This window comes from Lutjanus erythropterus, chromosome 12 (assembly GCF_056507025.1).
Source record: "Lutjanus erythropterus isolate fLutEry1 chromosome 12, fLutEry1.hap2, whole genome shotgun sequence".
NCBI lineage: Eukaryota > Metazoa > Chordata > Actinopteri > Lutjaniformes > Lutjanidae > Lutjanus > Lutjanus erythropterus.
The window spans coordinates 8612587-8631134 of NC_139328.1; the positions used below are offsets into that span (position 1 = coordinate 8612587).

The following is an 18548-nucleotide window of genomic DNA, read 5'->3' on the forward strand; positions in this document are numbered from 1 at the left end:
ATGCACTTGTGCACACTCCATAGGCATTTTAATCAGGATGGGGGACAATTACTTGGGCTCTTAGCGGACCTAGAGAGTGCAACTTTTTAATACCATGGATACCATAAATGCTGCATTTTCATGCACTGCAGCATTTAAAATAGACTCACAGATATGACAATTATTAGCTTATAAACAGGCTCAGCCTGAAAAAGGCACAAATGACTCATGGACTAGCAACAGCCTTGACAATAACACATTGATTGATTAACAGACAAATCAGTGTTGGATTCAGACACGTGGTACACTGTTTATGTTTTTATAGCGGGTGAGTTTATAATGAGTGGGACAGAACATAATAAACGTCTACATAAGCACTAAAAACAAGGATAAAATTATGATTTTATTTGTGGTGAAAACTGGGCCAAGTTAGTGTTCTGCACATATCTGTCAGGACTCACGACACAAAGGCTGAAACTGGGACAACACCAGACAAACTGGGATGTCTGGTCAATGTATTTTTCCACTGACTTTTCATCCAGTGCCACCACCAGGAAAAAAAACAGTTTGGTTTATGAACAAATACCTGCAAAACTAAAGACATTCCCTAATTTCTTCAGCTGTACTCAGAAAATGTTAGCATGCTAACATGCTAAACTAAGATGCTGAACCTGGAAAATATTATTGAGTAAACATCACAATGTAAGTACTGTCACTGTGAGCATGTCGCCATGCTAGCATTAGCATTTAGCTCAAAGCACCAAAATCTGGCATTGTGGCAATTAGCGTAGAGTCGTGCAGCAGCGTGCAGGATTGTGGGTGTGTTTATTAGGGGCTTTAGAACAGAACTGCTGTGAAACAATCAGCAATCGGCCTCCCTGCTCCCTCTCTTCATTCAGTCTCTAGCTTGTTCAACCACCGCTTTGCTCACTCCCTCACAAACAAACGGACACAACTGGGAGAGTATCATCGCACGGTTTCCGTGATATTTCAGGCTGACTGTGGAACAGTTTCACCAGTCTGGTTGCCAGCTTGAGTAAATGTCCGCTGCAGCGTGACATCGGGTTGCGTTTCTCTAAAGGCTGATGCTGTTTCAACTTTTTACCGCAGGACCGCTGCATGTTTTCTCCCCGCGGTCCCCACCACCACGGCATAAACACACAACACATATTCAAATGAATGGCAGGACTGACAAGTGCAAGCTCACAGAGCAGCTAGCATGGCTGACTCTTAATCTTGTTGACTAAGGACAAAGGTTAGCACACCAGTTACCACACAGGTTTTCTCCATGGCAGTACTGACTATCTGCACATTCAGAGTTTCAATCGGTGTTTATATCTTTGAGTTTGTTTTGCATTGCGGGAAGTTTATGCACTGATTCACATTGTCACAGTTGAATTGATAAGACAATATTTATTTTTCCATTTTCTAACCGTCACCCTCTTGTCACTGTCACCATCACAGAGCACAGACCTGAGGCGAAGGTCGTGGCCTGATGAGGCACTCACTGTGCTGGAGCTTCATGGTTTAGTGAGTCAAAGAGGACGGACGGTAGCTGAGTGCTGTGTGTTTGTCCCAGTGGATTGACTCGTTGTGTCACACAGACCTTACATAACAACCGGGCCCGCTGCAGGATGACAACACTGTCTCTGTCCGTCCCTGCTACAGCTGAGTGTCTCTCTCCATGTCCTCCACCCTGGTCTCATTTCTCCGTCTCTCTGATTGTCCCTCCTCGCTTTCCTTCCCTCTCTCTCTGTCTATCACCCTTTCTCCTCTTTTCCTCCGCCCGCGCATGTCTTTGTCTCCTCTCTAACAGCGGTGTCGTGACTCTTGCCAACATTTCTCTGCAGCTGGTCAGAGACTGAGCTCATCTGTTCCTCTGATTTACAGAGCTCAGTGTACTGTGCTGTGTATGCATGTGTGTGTACATCATGTGGGTCTGCATGTGCTTTGTGTGGCCGCAGACATGTGAGTAGGAAACACTTCAAATCTAATATTCACAGACAGACAACAAAACAAAAGGATCAGAAGCAGAAAATAAAACTCAAAACAAAAGCAAATTAGATTAAAACATTAAAAAGTCATGTGTCACTTCTGTTTTCCTTGCTATTCTTAAAGGAACATTTCAACATTTTAGGAAATATTCTTTACTTTCTTGCCAAGAGTTAGATGAGAGCACTGATACTCTAGTGATACAGAGCTGGAGTCACCAGACTGTCTTATTTTACCACAAAGACTGGAAACAAGGGGAACACCAACGCCTCAAAAGCTCACTAATTAACTGTCGACTGCTGTATTTCTCTTTAGTTAATTTGCACACAAGCAGAAATGTAAAAACAACTGTTTGAGGTTTTAGGGGGAGTCACTAACAAACAACAGTTTATCCATCTGCCCAGTGCTTCTTATAGTGTCTCTGCTGGTTGCCTGGCAACGTCCCGTGATGACAAGACTCAGATGCTGTGTCAAAGATTGAATACTATGCACTGCATACTCAACATGTGCACTATTGTTAAAAATACATTTGAGTAAATAAACGGCAGTATGTATCTTTTCAGAGTCACAGCTCAGCGCGTATTATATCACTTCCTGAGAGCCTCCTTGCTGGTGGGAGACGTGTAACCATGGTAACCCCTGCCAACAATTAATTTAATTAAAAATATATGTCATGCTTTGCAAAGTGAAACCTTACAAACACTAAAATTGAAGTATTATAGACGTTATGCCAGAGCTGCCTTGGTTGCTGTCAGCCACTGATTTGTTTTGTTGTTGTTGTCACCACTGCATTGCATTGTGGGATATTTGTGCAGGCATAGTGTCCAATGCTTGCATGCAGTAATATTTCCCCAGAAACAGTACAGTATATATGTATTAGTATATAATATATATGTATTGTCTAAAGCTTGTGTACTATTGGTTTTTATATTCGGACATAATAAAAAATCTCACATACTATTTTAGCATACTAAATAGCATGTTAATATGGAATTTTAGATGCTGCCAGGGAAATCAGTGTTGTTCATCATGAAATGTCACTTCCTGTGTAACTCCCTCTTTAACATTATTCCAGTACAGATTATAAGAGATTCGACCTGTTATGTGGTGAACTTCAGAGATGCTGGTAGGTGCATTTTAAAACTTTCCCCTGTCTCCCAGTCTTTATGCTAAGCTAAGCTGATTTCAGTTGGTGTGTGGATCAAATAAAAAAAGATATTAAGTGTTTTGAAGGTGCTGGTAGGACAGAACCAGGCTAGCTGTTTACTCTTGTTTACATTCTCTATGCTAAGTTAGATAAACTCCGTACTTGAGGACAAAATGTTGAAATGTTCCTTTAAACACCCTGTTATTTGCATACCTGATAAATTAGAGCTTGAGCTAGTGTGTGTGTGTGTGTGTGTGTGTGTGTGTGTTCTTACCTTTTGATTTGTTGCATTTGAGTCCTGGAAGGAAGCCTCTCTCAGCTTTTGCTCTTCAACAAGAATGTCCCTCAGGTGTTCATTCACCTGATGTGTGAGACAGAGAGAGAGAGACAGACAGACAGACAGACAGACAGACAGAGGTGAGGGTCAAATTTCAGACAGGCATGCTGTGCACATTCAGAGACTGAATGGTGAGTCTGTGTTGGAGAGAGGAGAAACTTGAACACAAGAACAAGAGGCTCCACACATCAAAGACAAACTTTTCATCACCACCTCTGTCCATTAGCCACTGATGCTAAATATAAATGTAACCTGATATACAGCACTCGGCTGACTTCCGACTCAGACACAATGTAGACAGAACTTCAAAGATTACTATAATGGTAGTAATTTTCCTTAAAAAAAAGACCCCCCCCCTCTTTTTTTTTTTTTTTACAGTTACTGCTTCTGTTTACTAAGGCTCTGTATAAACAGTGGTGCAACATTTTGGCCTCAGGATGCACAAGGTCGCGTCAGCCCATCCCAGCCATGGCGTGCTGTGTCTCAGAGCTACACAGAGAGACGTGTTGTTTTTTATGTGTGTGTCTGTAAATGAATCCTACATGTGTATCTTGTTGCCTTTGGGCTGGAAAAGGGAGCAGCAAGCACATGAGCGTCTTCAGAAAGGAATGTCAATGATCACTGTATGTTTAATTTATTAATTCATGCCACACTGGGGCTTGTTTCATTATTTTAAACAGTAAAATTAGGTCAACATCATACAATCCCAATTCTAATTCCGTTGTGTAAAATATGAATAAAAACAGAATGCAATGATTTGCAAATATTTTTAGACTTGTATTCAGTTGAATACAGTACAAAGACGACACATTTAACGTTCAACCTGATAAACTTCATTGTTTTTTGTAAATATATTCTCATTCTTTATTTGATGCCAACAACACATTTGAAAAACGTTGGGGCAGGGGCAACAAAAGACTGCAGCATTTTGTGGAAAGAGGTGTGGGAAAATAGTCGAACAGTTTAAGAACAAAGTTCCTCAACACAAAACTTCAAAGAATTTATGGATTTCAACAGCTACAATCCCTAATGTCATTAAAAGATTCAGAGAATTTAGAGAAATCTCTGCGCGTAGAAGCAAAGCCGAAAACCAGCACTGCATTAAAAACCCACATAACTGTATAAAGGATACTACATGGGCTTGGGAGAACTTTGTCAACGGTTGTCAGCCAACACATTTTGTTGCTGCATCTACAAATGCAAGTTAAGACTCTGCAACCGCTGACGTCTCTGGACCTGAGCTCATCTGAGATGGACTGACAAAGTGGAAAAGTGCGCTGTGGCCTGATGAGTCCACATTTCAAATAGGTTTTTTGGAAATCATGGATATCGTGTCCTCCGGGCTAAAAAGGACCATCCAGATTGTTATCGGTGCTGACTTCAAAAGCCAGCATGTGTAATGATGTGGGGGTGTATTTGTGCCCATGGCATCATGGGTAACTGTCACATCTGTGAAGGCTCCACCACTGTTGAGCACTTGAGGTTGTATGCCAAGCAAAAAACTGAAAAAATTCATTTTAACTTCAACAATTAGTGTCCTCAGTTCCCAAACTCTTACTGGGTGTTGTTAAAAGAAAAGGTATCACAGTGGTAAACATGTCCCTGTCCAAACTTTGAATTAATATTTACAAAAAACAATAAGGTTCATCAGTTTGAACATTAACTATCTTGACTTTGTACTTTATTCAATTGCATATAGGTTGAAAAGTTTTTCCAGTTCATTGCATTCTGCTTCTATTTATGCTTTACCCCTGTCCCAGCTATTTTGGAATCAAGGTTGTGTCTACCTTGTATTTAGAGATAAAATTCCCATAACATCTCCAGCTAGGACAGTGAAAGTAACCTCAAGTGTCTAAATAATCTGTAAAATGATGAAATAAACTAAAGATCCAGTCACAGAGACTTAACTACCGCCCTCTTAAAGCTTACAGCGCACTCGAGGTCTAGCTTTACCCTTCCAATCCTGCTTTATGAGACCACAGGAGTTAGGTTTGAGTCTGCTCTCTCTTGATAATCTCTCTGACATGATTACACAGGGTTGGTGCCAGTTCTCTTCATCTTTCTTGCAGATTTATTATATTTAAAACCAGCAGTGGAGAATTGAGCACTGACACATTTTGCCAGCGTCTCTCGTGTCTTCTATATCCGCAGTCAAACAAAGAACTGTGTGTCCTCTATTGTAAAAGGCTCAAGGATGTGTACAGCGGTTATCCTCTGAGATGAGACAGCACATGTCCTTGTGGTTTTTTGAGTCCACACGAATGTGCTCCTGTGTGTACCTTGTTGATCCAGGTTGTAATTGCGTCCTCGGTGTCATAAGGCAGCTCCTGGATGTGGCCGTCACTGTGTGACGGTTCAGCGGTGGAGTACCTGTTGATGCAGGACATCACCCGCTCCACGCTCACCATCTCCACCGTATACGCCATCATCAGGGTATCGATCAGCGCCAGATGGGAGCTCTGCAGAGAAACACAGCAGCGTTGTTACTCTCCCACTTCTTTCAAAAGGCATCAAACTGACAGTTAAAGGTCTAACTTTATATTTTCATGTTAGTGTTTCTCTGTGCTGCTTCTGCACATCACATCGACTGTGGGTCAATACTTTCTGGGTAATTTTTGAAGTGCAAACTTGCCAAACAAGATAGAAAGAAACAAGTGTTTTCATTCAATAAAACCACTGAAATGATCTGACTTTTTTGTTCTCTTGAAAGAGAAAATACCTGCAAATTTTAACCCATTGGATACAGCTCCAAAAGGCATCTGAAACAGCATCTGCAAGGCAGCAATTATGGTGTACGACCACAATAATTTAATAAATGTCACATCTACTCTTTCTAAAATGATTTTCAACAAAATACATGTTTCACTCACTGCATCAAACCTGACAAATTTCTTGAAATTGTGCAAGAACCCCATCATTAAGGCAAAGGAGGTAAGTTGTTTCCCTCGTGCATGTAAAAAAAATGGCAAAAACTGTTTTTCAAATGCATCAACTCAATGCTGCAACCTACATTTCAAGTAGGGGTTATTAAAGAAAATACTCAGTACAGTAACTCATAATAAGGTAATCATTTCTTGTGAAGACAAATTTGTGGTGCACTGGTGGAAAAAGGTGAGAATTTGGTGTGAGGATGTGACAGAACTGCCCACAGCATCTTGAGATAGACAATGTGTGATGGGGTCATAACAAAATATTCATTCATTTTAAGGGTCACACAGTAAAAATGTTGGAAACGACTGTCTTAAACCAGTTAGGACAGCTATTCCTTTAATATCTGTTGGTGGATGAGACCATTGTGGGTAATGTTACATATCTTAACAGGATGTTTTTTCAGCGTTAAACTGGTCATGTTATCCAGTTACAAATTCTCCAAAAAAAATCCTTGATATTGTAATGTAAGATTACATGTGTTGCAGTGCAGGATTTCATCCATATCACCCTCCACTATAAAAAAAAATACACAACCTCCAATCTGAAAAGCAACTGGACAAAAAAACATATGTTGTTTGCACACCGTCACACCACACACACCCGGTTCAGACAGTGTGCGTGTGCACATGAACATGGCTCCAGCCTCAGGACCTACAGTGAAGATTCAGGCTTAAAAAACGCCATAAATAACCTTTTTTTTAGTCAACTTGGCATGTTGGGTCTTGAGGAGACTTGGATTACACCAGGCAAGTAGTTTTTTTTCATATTTGACAACTGTTCACCATTCACTTACATTGTTTGGGAGATTCTGCAACACTGGTTTTCTGTGAAATTCCAGCAGTGTTTTGTGGACTGAAAAACTAAACTTGACCTTCAGTCGGAATGAGGGTGAGTAGGTAATTTCATTTTTGGGTGAACTATCCCTTTAACTTTGTTGCTCTGTGTGGATTTGTGTTTGTCAGAGCTCCATAAAGAAACTGAGCGTTGCGTGTGGCAGGTTACCGTACCCACAGTAACTCCATCAGGCTTCAAACCTGCTCCTGTGGTCTTGTGATGGCAACTGAGGAAGTTTGTGAAGACCTGGATGTTGCTAAGAATTAAAAGTTTCTGATCGCCACCTGTCTAATCCCTCTTGCCTCATGACATCTGAAACCACTTTACACACTTTTACAGTTTCATAGTACACACATGAGCTAATTTTGAGTTTTCACTTTGGTGGTTTTACAGCCATCAACACCTACACAAAGCTTGACATTCTCCTGGCCTTTATAATCCCATTCCAGGCCGGTCAGACCTCCCCTTCCCTTTCCTGTCACACCACAGGTCCACTTAAAAACATCACGCTCTGTCTGTGTGTGTGTGTGCTTACCTAAGCATCTGTGAGCAAGTCCAACCTAACTGAACAAACACCTAAAGTCAGGTGCTCCATGATGCAGGAGACACAAACAAGCAGCGAGACCTCGTCCCACCGGAGCCTGTACCGTGAAGCACAGTCGTCTATTCATAACCACAGAGCCTCGTGTAACAGCCAGTGTGACCAAGTGTTTCCCCAAGAAACCAACTGATCCAGAGCCGCGACTCTGGGCTGCGACTGCTGCTCAGCGTCAGCGCCACATGTTGTTCTGCCAGTCCAAACAGACAGCATGTACAGGAGAAATACGGCTGTTAGAAACAAACTCCTCATGGAAATAAGTGCGGAGATACTTAAATAAACTGGACTCAAGCGTCACCTGATGTCAGAATATGTAATCATCATTCAATCTGATTAGATTCAATTAAAAAGAAATGGAAAAACACATCAAACGACCATTTTTGCAGGAATGTAACATTTTTGCACATATCAGACCAAATGCTCATCTTTCTGCTCTGGGTTATGATTATTACCTCCGCCAAAGAGGTTATGTATTCGGTTTGTTTGACTGGCCGCCAGCAGGATTATGGGAAAAATTACCGGCCCAATTTTCATTAAATTTAGAGGGAAAGTGCAGCATGGGTCAAGGCAGAGCCCATTAAATTTGGAAGCAGATCTGAATCACAGAGCGGATACACAAATGATTTTTTTACCTTTGTTATGTTTGTCTACGGCATCATTGATTAGTCTTTTTTATTTTTCCAAATAACGATTTAATGGTTTATAAAATATCAAAGAAAAGTAAAATTGACCCCCTCCGTGTCTCAGAGACCAGGGTAATATCCTCAAATTGCCAGTTTTGTCCACTAAAAACAGTCAGAAAGCAACTTATGGTGACATAAAAGAGAAATTCTCACATTTGAGAAGATGAAACCAGAGAATAATTGGTATTTTAACTTGATAAATGGCAAAATTATTAATCAGTTATTGAAACTGTTGTAATAAAGACTGATGCATGGTTGACCTGTACGTACGCTGGTGAACATACAGTACAGTATGTTATGCTGAATGTTACAGTTGTAGTGCATTACACGGATAAACAGGATTGTTTGTACTGGCGCTCGAACACAACACTACATGAGCCTGATATTGAACTGTATATGAAACAGACACTGTTTTGAATTCCTGCATCTTCAGGATATTGCCGAATGTTTGACATTGCATGCATTCTCCTCCAGAGGTTCAGTAAGCAGTCTGCCTGACAGCTGGACTGACTGACTGACTGACTGACAGAGAGACAGACAGAGGGACAGACAGAGAGACAGACAGAGAGAGAGAGAGACAGGCAAAGCAGCTTAGACTGGAGCTGGAGATCCAGAAAACATGATCTTCATGAAAAGCCACTGAGCTTTTTCTGTGATTGAAGCTTTTCTGAACTCATTTACATAAACTCCCCTAAATCTTTAATGTCGTTAAGAGGCTTGTGGAGGTGTGTGCACATGCATCTGTGTGTGTGTGTGTGTGTGTGTGTGTGTGTGTGTGTGTTCAGAGTGTTGGGCGGAGAAGCCACGTGAATTAAAACAATGATGACAAATCACTTGTGTTAATTTATGTTTCATTAGGACTTCAGAAATCTGCAGAAACACAGATCAGTTTTGTTTGCCTGCACTGCAGAATGTAAATATTCAACCATCACATGACAAAACTGCATGTTTTCTACATTTTCTAAGGGACTGTATGAAAATTATGAGTGGGGGGGGGCAGGGTAGTCTGCATTTCTGAGAGCGCGAGGAGGGGTCTTATAGTGAAGTAGTATAACAGTAGCATTGTACAGTACAGGCTTTCCCAAATTTAGGGTCATAACCAGAAATGGGTCACAGACTCATTTTTATTAGGTTGCCAAGTGGAAAGAAAATGCATCACAATGATATATGTAAATTTCTTTTCCTAATTACAGTAGGAGGAGGGAGGGCTGGGAGCGTGCGCCCCATGTACTGAGGCTGTTGGTCCTCTGCAGCGGCTGCTGGTTTGACTCCCACCTGCGACCCATTTACTGCCCCTATCAAATAAAGGCAAAAATGCCCAACATATTAAGGAGGGAGGGCTGCATGTACTCATAGAAGCTGAGTTATATCCAGTGATGACTGTTTCTTTTTTGCTACACGGGTCTGTTTAACTGAATGAATGAATGAATGAATGAATGAATGAATGAAGTTTGCTGAGTTAAGCTAGCTCTGTGATTATAACACAGACAATACTGACATTAATTAAAGCTGAAACAATTAATTGTCGTTAGTTTGAAACTATTAAATTAACTGTCAACTATTTTAATAATAGATTAATTGGGTTGAGTAACTTTCTAGGTAAAAAAGTCAAAATTATCTTATTCCAGCATCATAAATATGAATATGTTCTGGCTTCTTTACTCCTCTGTAACATTTACATACATTGTTTATTGTTAATTACAATATATGGCTATTATTATTATTTAAATTCCTTGACAAAGTTTAGAGGGCTGAGACTTTGATGCTGGAGCTACATGTGTTTTTTTTTTTTTTTTACCAGGTTAGACCTTCTGTTTATCACTGTTGGTTTGCCTTTGTTCCTCTTTTCTCACTGCACTGTTTCTAGTAGGACACTGCATTCAGCTCTAACAAGCGCACGTGTATGTATGTGGATGTAAATACTGTTTGTGCATACTGTACTGTATGTGTGTGCGCACAAAGACAGAGAAGACGACAGACAGCACAGTTCATGGAGCCACTGCTTACATATCTACAGACTGTTCTCGTATCCACTACTGTTGACACTACAGCATGGATTTAAAAACCATGTGCTCTCTATTATCCCTTCACAAAGACCTGGGTGTGTGTGTGTGGATGTGTGTGTGTGTGCGCGCACAGACGAGTCTAAAGCACTGATGGTGACAGACACGCCTTATAAGGCTGTGGAAATGGCGCACACACCGGTCATAAAGAGCTGCAGTGCACTCATGCACACTATCTAACAGGAGCATCAGTATTCAGCCTCACTACTGTTGTAGTGTGTGGCTGCAAGAGTGAGTGTGTGTGTTTGTGGGTGTGTGTGTGTGTGCCCTTGATCAAAGGCATCTATAGGAAAGCACAATCCAGCTGAGCAAACAGATAATCAAAGTAACCTCTCTCTGCACAAACATCACAAGTGTCCCTTCAACACAGGCAGGTACACACTCATGAATGACCTACATCCGAGTGTTTTTATTGTACAACTTTACACCTACATGTCTGGTCCCATTGATCATGTTCGTTATGGTGCAATTGTCCCAGCAGCCAGTAAAAATAAACGACCACTCACTCACGCTATCTCTCACACACACGCATCCAAAAAACCGTGCAACTCTTTCAGCAGTATCTGGCAGAGGGCTTTTACACGAAGGTACACGCCCCTCTCGCTGCAGGAAAATTCAATTGCCGCTACGCCTTTCTCCCTCTCGTCCGTCACTTTCTCGTCTCAGCGTTTTAACAGTCAGAGGTGAGCTCGTCAGAGAGAAGCAGGAAAGCAAGAAAAGGACAGGCGGGTCTGGCTTGCGCACACTGCTGGAGGTCTGACGGCTCTTTGGAGGCGTGTGTTCATGTGTGTGTGTTTTTGAAGATGGGGGGGTAATGGGAGGAAGAGGAGGAGGAGGAGGAGGAGGAGGAGGAGTGGAGGGGGGGGCTATCATTTGTGCACCAGACGCGCTTTGACTCACTGCGAGACCCCACCCTCCACAGTGCTGCAGTAGTGCACATCACGTCTTCCTCTTTCCTCCTCTCCCCAACCCTCCCTGCTCCCTTCTCCTCCCCTGTCATCTCCCTCCCCCCCTCCTCCCCCCTCATGTTTCCAGATGGCCATATTAACACTGGGCCTTTTCCACTCTCCGTTCTCTGGCACACACATGTCGTCCCGCCCGCCAAAAAGGCAATACCTCCTCTCTCTTTCCCTTCCCGCCTCTCCATTCGTCCTCTCAGACTTCCACTCTCACCCTTTCCTCCTTCTTCTCCTGCTCTACTTTCCTGCTTCCTCCTGAATCGCAGCCAAATGGCAGCTCCCCTATAAACTCCATCTTTCCCCCTGTCTTCATCTCTTGCTCTACACTCTGAGAAATAAGGGGTCCAAATGGGTTCTTCCTGAGGGACTGGGGTTATATCCAGAACCATGTGCTAGTGAAGAACCCTTTGTCAAGGGGTCTTTGTAACACTAAAGGTTCCAATGAGAAACGTTTTCATCCAAAAGAACCCTTTTTAGCAGAAAGAGTTCTTCAAGGATTGCTGAACTCCTTGAAGAACCGTTCCATCAAAGGTTCATCGAGGGTTTTTTTGTACTATAATATAAAAGGTTCTCTATAGAACTCCTTTGGTGGCTTCTAGATAAAACCTGGGAATGTGAAAAGGTTCTTGCTACCTGAGTGTGTTCTAGATAAAGTTGCTGGAATATAAAAAGTTCCTTGGTAGAACCCCCAGAGTTTGTTCTAGATAAAACCCTTGGAATTTTAAAAAAAGGTTCTTGGTAGAACCACTTAGGTGGTTCTCCATAGACCCCCCCCTCCCAATTGTTCTAGATAAAACTCATATACAAAGGTTCTTGGTTGAACCCCCTGAGCGTGTTCTAGATAAAACCCTTGGAATATAAGAAGGTTCTCTAAAGAATCCCCTGAGTGTGTTCTAGTTAAAACATTTGGAATATAAAAGGGTTCTTGACAGAATCCCCTGGGTGTGTTCTGGACAGCCCTTGGAATATAGAAACGATCTCAGTAGAACCTCCTGAGTGTGTTCTAGATTAAAACCCTTGGAATATAAAATGGCTCTTGATAGAACCTCCTGAGTGTGTTCTAGTGAAAACCCTTGGAATATAAAAAGGGTTCTCGATAGGACCTCCAGGGAGAGTTCCGGGTGGGTTCTCAGTAGATCCTCCCATAAAGGGTTCTGGGTGGAGCCTTTCACTACATATAACTCTTCATGTTATGTTCTTGGCAGAACTCTCTGAAAGAGTCACAAGTGGAACCTTAACAAAAGGTTCTAATAGGGACTACAAAGGGTTCTCCTATGGGGTCAAGCAGAAAAAATCCTTTATGGTTCTATTTAGCACCTTCATTTGTGAGAGTGTACATCCCTTCGCCCTGTGACAGACTGCCACGCTCCTCCTCCTTCATCTCCTCCTCCTTCATCTCCTCCTCCTTCATCTCCTCCTCCTCCTCCTCCTCCTCCTCCCTGACATGAGTTATTCCTCTGTTGCACTCTATTTGGAAAACCATGAGGTCATCATTTTCTCTGCAGATATACCATAACCCAAAATGAAAAGCCTTCACTTTGAGCGTGACTGAAATTATCCCGCTGAGTCCACAAATGCACACAGACAGACGGACAGACAGTTCCTCTACTTCGCAGAACCAATCTAATAAATTCAGACGGGCCAGAGAGCAACAATACGGACGGACAGATTAACAAATTGCCTGGCTGTGTGTTACACAAATGAAGGTCAATGGTCACAGGGAGTTGCGGGGTTATAGGCTCCATTTGTCTACTTTACACTGCCACTAAATCACCTGCCGCACTGAGACACAGAGAAAGGCTGCACATTTACTCTTATAGGTGTGAAAGGACATGAGATCATTAAGCGTTGCACCTAATCACCGCCTGTCACTCCCTGAATCGATGACTTTTGCGAGCACAATCAACCGTAAACATAAAAATGTCCTTCAGTGGTGACTTTGAGTTCTCTAGGGCTGTAAAAAAAAAAAAGGAGAGCACAAGGAGAGGGCAAATAAAATACAACCTGAGAGAGAGTGAAATAGAAAGATGTGTGGGCACTTGATGAAATATGTTTAAGCTTCAATTAAATATTCGTGAGATAACAACGTCCCGGTCTCATTTAATCCATGGCGATAAGAGTTTTGGATGAGACAGAGGCGGGTTAGCGGGGGCTAAAATAGAGACCGTGACAGAAAGAAGGAGATGGAGAGAGAAGGAGGAAGGTGGCAAACAGGAGAGGAAGAGAGACAAGAGAGTTGAGGAAAGAAAACAGTGAGACAGACAGAGAGACGGAGTGAGAGCAGGGAGGGACGGAGGGAGGGAGGGAGGGAGGGAGCGTGCACTGCAATGCAGACACCTTTTGGCGTCAGCAGAAGTGCCCGCCGGTCTCCAGCCATGCGTGTGCTTGCAGTGTGTCTGCTGCCACAGACTCACCCTCCTTTCATAACTAAAACAGCATAACTGAACACATTTTGTGCTCTATTCCAGAGCAGAAACAATGATCTAATTAATTGATTAGTGTCAATCAACAGGAAATTATCAATAGTTGGAAACTGTTAAGTAATTTCTAAAAAAAGAATTCCTCTGTGAGCTTTATTCAGCTTTCAATATTGAAATTGAACACTAATTTTGACCTATTTTCATTTTAGAATTAAAATTGTGACACCACTAATATTTAATCTCCTCTCAAGAATAAATCAACAGTGTGGAAATATTTGCAAACAACGATACAAAATAAAACATTCATGAAACACGATGAACCTGGCTGAGTACACAGTCTGCTAACTTGTTCTCGCTTCTCTTGCTACAGTGATATTGGCTCCTCTTCTTCATCAATGTTAAGTGGGAAAAAACGTGTATGCAGGCTGAAATACAACTGTGGTTTTCTGTCAGGAGATGCAGCGACTTAAACCAGCGGTGAGTGGGACAAAGTTTAAATGATACAAGTAATTTGTTAAGCAACGAGATGAGGAAAAGCCTGCGGGCCACTAGGCTAATGTATGAAATGTAAAATCCCCAAGGCTTAACGGCATAATATGCAATATTTTCCTAAAAAAAAAAAAAAAAAAAGCAATGTATAGACTCAACATGTGGAGGTATCTGCATCTGCAGAGACCCTGCCCTCTGCAAGTATTTCTCATTATTTTGCTGAGTTCAGGATTCTTAACCAACCAAAAACGTCTGTATTGAATGAGAATGAGACTCAATAAACTGTTGTGCTTAAGCCAAATTTAATTTATTTATTCATACTAGGGCTGCACAATATGGTAAAAGTACTGAATACATAATAACTGTATTTGATTGAAGTTGTACTTGCAGTAGCGATATGCTATTTACAGATACTATTATAATCGTGATGATGTGACATTTGTTTGGGGTCTGTAGAAAACAAACATGTTTTCTTTCACCTGAAGAAGAAGATTTGAAGGCCAGGGCATCTCAGCATCACTACAGTACTTTATTATAATGCTGTTTTCTCACACATTTTTCCTTTTTCAAAGAATTGCATTTTGGTTCAGCGATTTGGATACTGCACCTGACCATACTGGAGTTTCAATAATATCTAATATTTTGATAATAATTGTGCAGCCTTAGTTCAAATTCATGAAATGTTCTTGTTTTTAAGCCATGTTTTATGTGAGTTAGTGGAATCAGTTTAAAGGAAAATTTACTGCACTTATTCTGTTACAAACATTCACAGTTATCTATGTGTTGTTTTTTTCTTTGATGGCCAAAAGCAGAAAAGAAACGGGTGGTAGCTTCTTATCGACTGCAGGCCTCCGGATTGAATCGAATCAAAATTGTATCATGGCAGACTTTGTCATATCAGCAAATATTATATTGCTGTCCAAAGAACAGATATAATATAATATTGAATCGTGGTGAACTTTTGACCTCCAGCCTCTCAGAAATGGGGATTTTCTAATTAATATCATTGCAAACTCAATAATGAAACTGACTGTATGTTGCAGCCTTACTATGTTCTTCCATCCAGTGCTGCACACATTACTGAAAACATACTACTAGAATACCTCTTGGCGCTGTGAGCTATGGCATGTTTGCCCAGTGCTGTCTAATGACACGGAGCGCGAACAGTGAGTAATGGGTTGCTATAGGAAACCCGTCATTAGCGGTTGTTTTTCTCTCAACAGGACAGATCTTGGTGGACGGCAGGACTCACGGAGGGCTACACACAAACACACTATCATATAACTCGCTTTTTCCCACACAGACACAAAGCACACAGTAACATCCACTGTGATCACAGTCCTGAAACAATTAGCAGATTAAGAATATAATTTCATTTATCTACAAAGCTTTTGCTGGTTCAAGCTTCTCATATTGAAGATTTGCTGCTTTTCTTGTTTTATATTATTGTAATTTTGTGTGTTTTTGTTTTGGACTGTTAATTAGTTGAATCAAGTAATATGAAGACGTAATCTCGAGCTCTGGGACATTGTGATAGACACTTTTTGCAAATTTGTGATATTTAATAGACAATTATGAGGGTTAATTCTTAGTTTTAGCCTTGGTTTATATGCTTATCTACTTGTGTGAGGATACAGTATGTTTAGATTTGCAAATGAATGGACTGAGCTGCTTTAAATCAAGCGATCCCATTTCACACATCGTATCTTCACAGTCATTAACATATATGCATTTTAAAGTGAGAGTAAATGCTCAGTGCAAAAAAATGTCTACAGAAAAAAACAAATCAGACTGAACTGTCGGAGAAAAATCCCAGTCACATTCTCCATCAGGTCCACGTCTACTCACCATGTGTATAGGCGTGCTGGTCAGATCCCTCTCAGTGACCAGTCGGTCCTGGTCGGTGACGTACAGGCCTTTCTGGGCAAGAGCCTGGATGACGGCGTTGTGTCCCAGCAAAGGTTTGACGGCATCGCTGCGGAGGATCAGGCTCCCCGCCCGGCAGTAGAGCTCTGCAGACTGGAGCAGACAGGCCACCGGAGGCTTCAGGTGCTCCTGGTTGTACTGGTCCCTGTATAACGGCTCAACCAGCTCCTCTGGTACTGCGTCTGAGGGGAGAGAAAGACACGGAACAGGAAAAAGGATACAGGGTTAGAGGTGGTTTATGCTACCATTTTTTTTCCATCACGATACTGATTCTAATACCTGAACTCTGCACATCAACGGATGCCGAGTGACTATCTGATACCAGTGCATGCAAAATCAATTTTTTTTATTTATTTTTTAACAGCTGTATACTACTATCCCTGCATGGATGTATTATAATTGCTATAATTGTTGTATGGTCTTGCTTAGGTTAAAAAAATTAGGCTGAAGTAGCAGGGCTTTATTTTGGAGCTAATAAATCACGTGATATGGGACTGTTGCATAGATTTGCGTACTTGCTGGTATACCAACATTTTTGCTGATATCAGCGGCGTTTCCTGTACTGCAGCGTGTCTTAATCTGCCTGAATCATGTCAGATAGATTGTCATCAGCTGTTCCTTGTTTAACAATGAAGATAACAACTCCACTAATCCTAAACCACTTCATGGTGTCATCCAACTACGTCTTTTGTTATTGTTTTAACAGAGACCCCTAGCAGCAGAATTTTCACAGTGTGTGTTTAAAAAAATCACAATACATTGCAATATACTGAATCGTAACTCCTGTACTGTGATGCCTATCGCATCATTAAACTAGGCTAGATAATAAGAAAAATATGCACGCTTAAAATCTGCAATAACTGATAATTTTGCTCTTTGGGAAACAAGCTGTAATCACAACACTGAAATATTGCTATCATATAGCAACAATAGCTTTTCTTTTTGGTCTCCACCAACTCCCGAGGAACATATCTGGCTTTTTGGCTGCTAAATCGGCTCACCATGAACTGTGTCTGTCTGCTGTTTGGTGCTGAGCAGGTAGGACACTGTTGGTTCTTGACAGCTGCCTGCTGCGGCTAAAAATAATTACGAGAACAGCGAGAGCGAACCAAAACAGTAAAGTTGCAGTAAAACCAAAACAATGAGCTGAAAGAGGCTAAAACACAGAGGGGAACTGCAGAGTGTGGTTATAATTCTCTGTGTGTGGACTATTTGTATACAAATCAGGCATACTGATCGATACTGCAACAGCTAGTCTGGATCACCTCCTGTCCTCCAACTCCACCATCAACAGACAAGCAAACAGTGAATGCATGCACTATTCTTTCTATATTTTACTGCCTTTGTTCTTGTTGCTACGGCTTCACTACAGCACACTGTAGCTCAGAGCCTCGCCTTCGTGGCCACAAGCTCAAAGCTTGTTGCACACACCCAGAAAATATGGCATACGCCACAAAACCTCCGAAACACCATCAATGAAAATCCATGAGGTCAGTTAGCAGTGAAAGTTTCAGTTTTCAGACAGCGAGACACAGTTTTCAGCATCACAATAACAAGCACACACATATGTCATGTGTATGTTTGTTGGTGCTTATCTGACTGAACATCCAGACAGGGCATCTTGTGATCACAAATCCACAGTGTGTATGTGTGTGTGTGTGTGTGTGTGTGAGTAGTAAACTGTAGCTTGTATGTGTGTAGGTAGGAGTGTATGTTAGAAAGCATGGAGTACCTTCTAATCATGTTACCCCATCCAGTAAATCTGATTTGAAGAAAATAGCTGGACACACACACACACACACACACACACACACACACACACACACACACACACACACACACACACAGAGCTACACTTCTGGGACTCATTCACTCTTCTTCTCTCTCTCTTATGTTGTTGTTAACCACACGCTCTGAGTCAAAGTTAAACTACACTCGTCATCAGTCCGTCATTCTTTTAATGCACCTCTATCCTATGTGTGTCACTTCAGTCAGACAGGAGCCTTGTATAGGAATGTGTGTGAGTGTGTGTGTGTGTGTTTTACAGCACTGCATGCTCCAGTATGAGTGTGTATTCCTGGTGTGTGGGGTCATTTCCTCTCTGCCTGCGTCTGAATCACACTGACGGAAACAAAGGACACTACAGGAATCTTTCTTAAAGGTACAGCTTTACGTTCCAAACAACAACGC

At 41.7% G+C, this 18548-nt stretch overlaps 1 protein-coding gene across 4 annotated transcripts in view; it reads right to left on the reverse strand.

Moving 5' to 3' along the window:
• Positions 1-18548, reverse strand: part of camsap2b (calmodulin regulated spectrin-associated protein family, member 2b) — a 52541-nt gene that overhangs the window by 25559 nt on the left and 8434 nt on the right. For all 4 annotated transcript variants that reach the window (XM_084733236.1, XM_084733234.1, XM_084733235.1 and 1 more), the window contains exons 2-4: positions 16281-16540; positions 5735-5914; positions 3393-3479 (exon numbers count right to left, since the gene is read on the reverse strand). In XM_084733236.1, coding sequence (XP_084589362.1) covers positions 3393-3479; positions 5735-5914; positions 16281-16540 — 527 coding nt within the window. The remainder of the gene's footprint in view (positions 1-3392; positions 3480-5734; positions 5915-16280; positions 16541-18548) is intronic.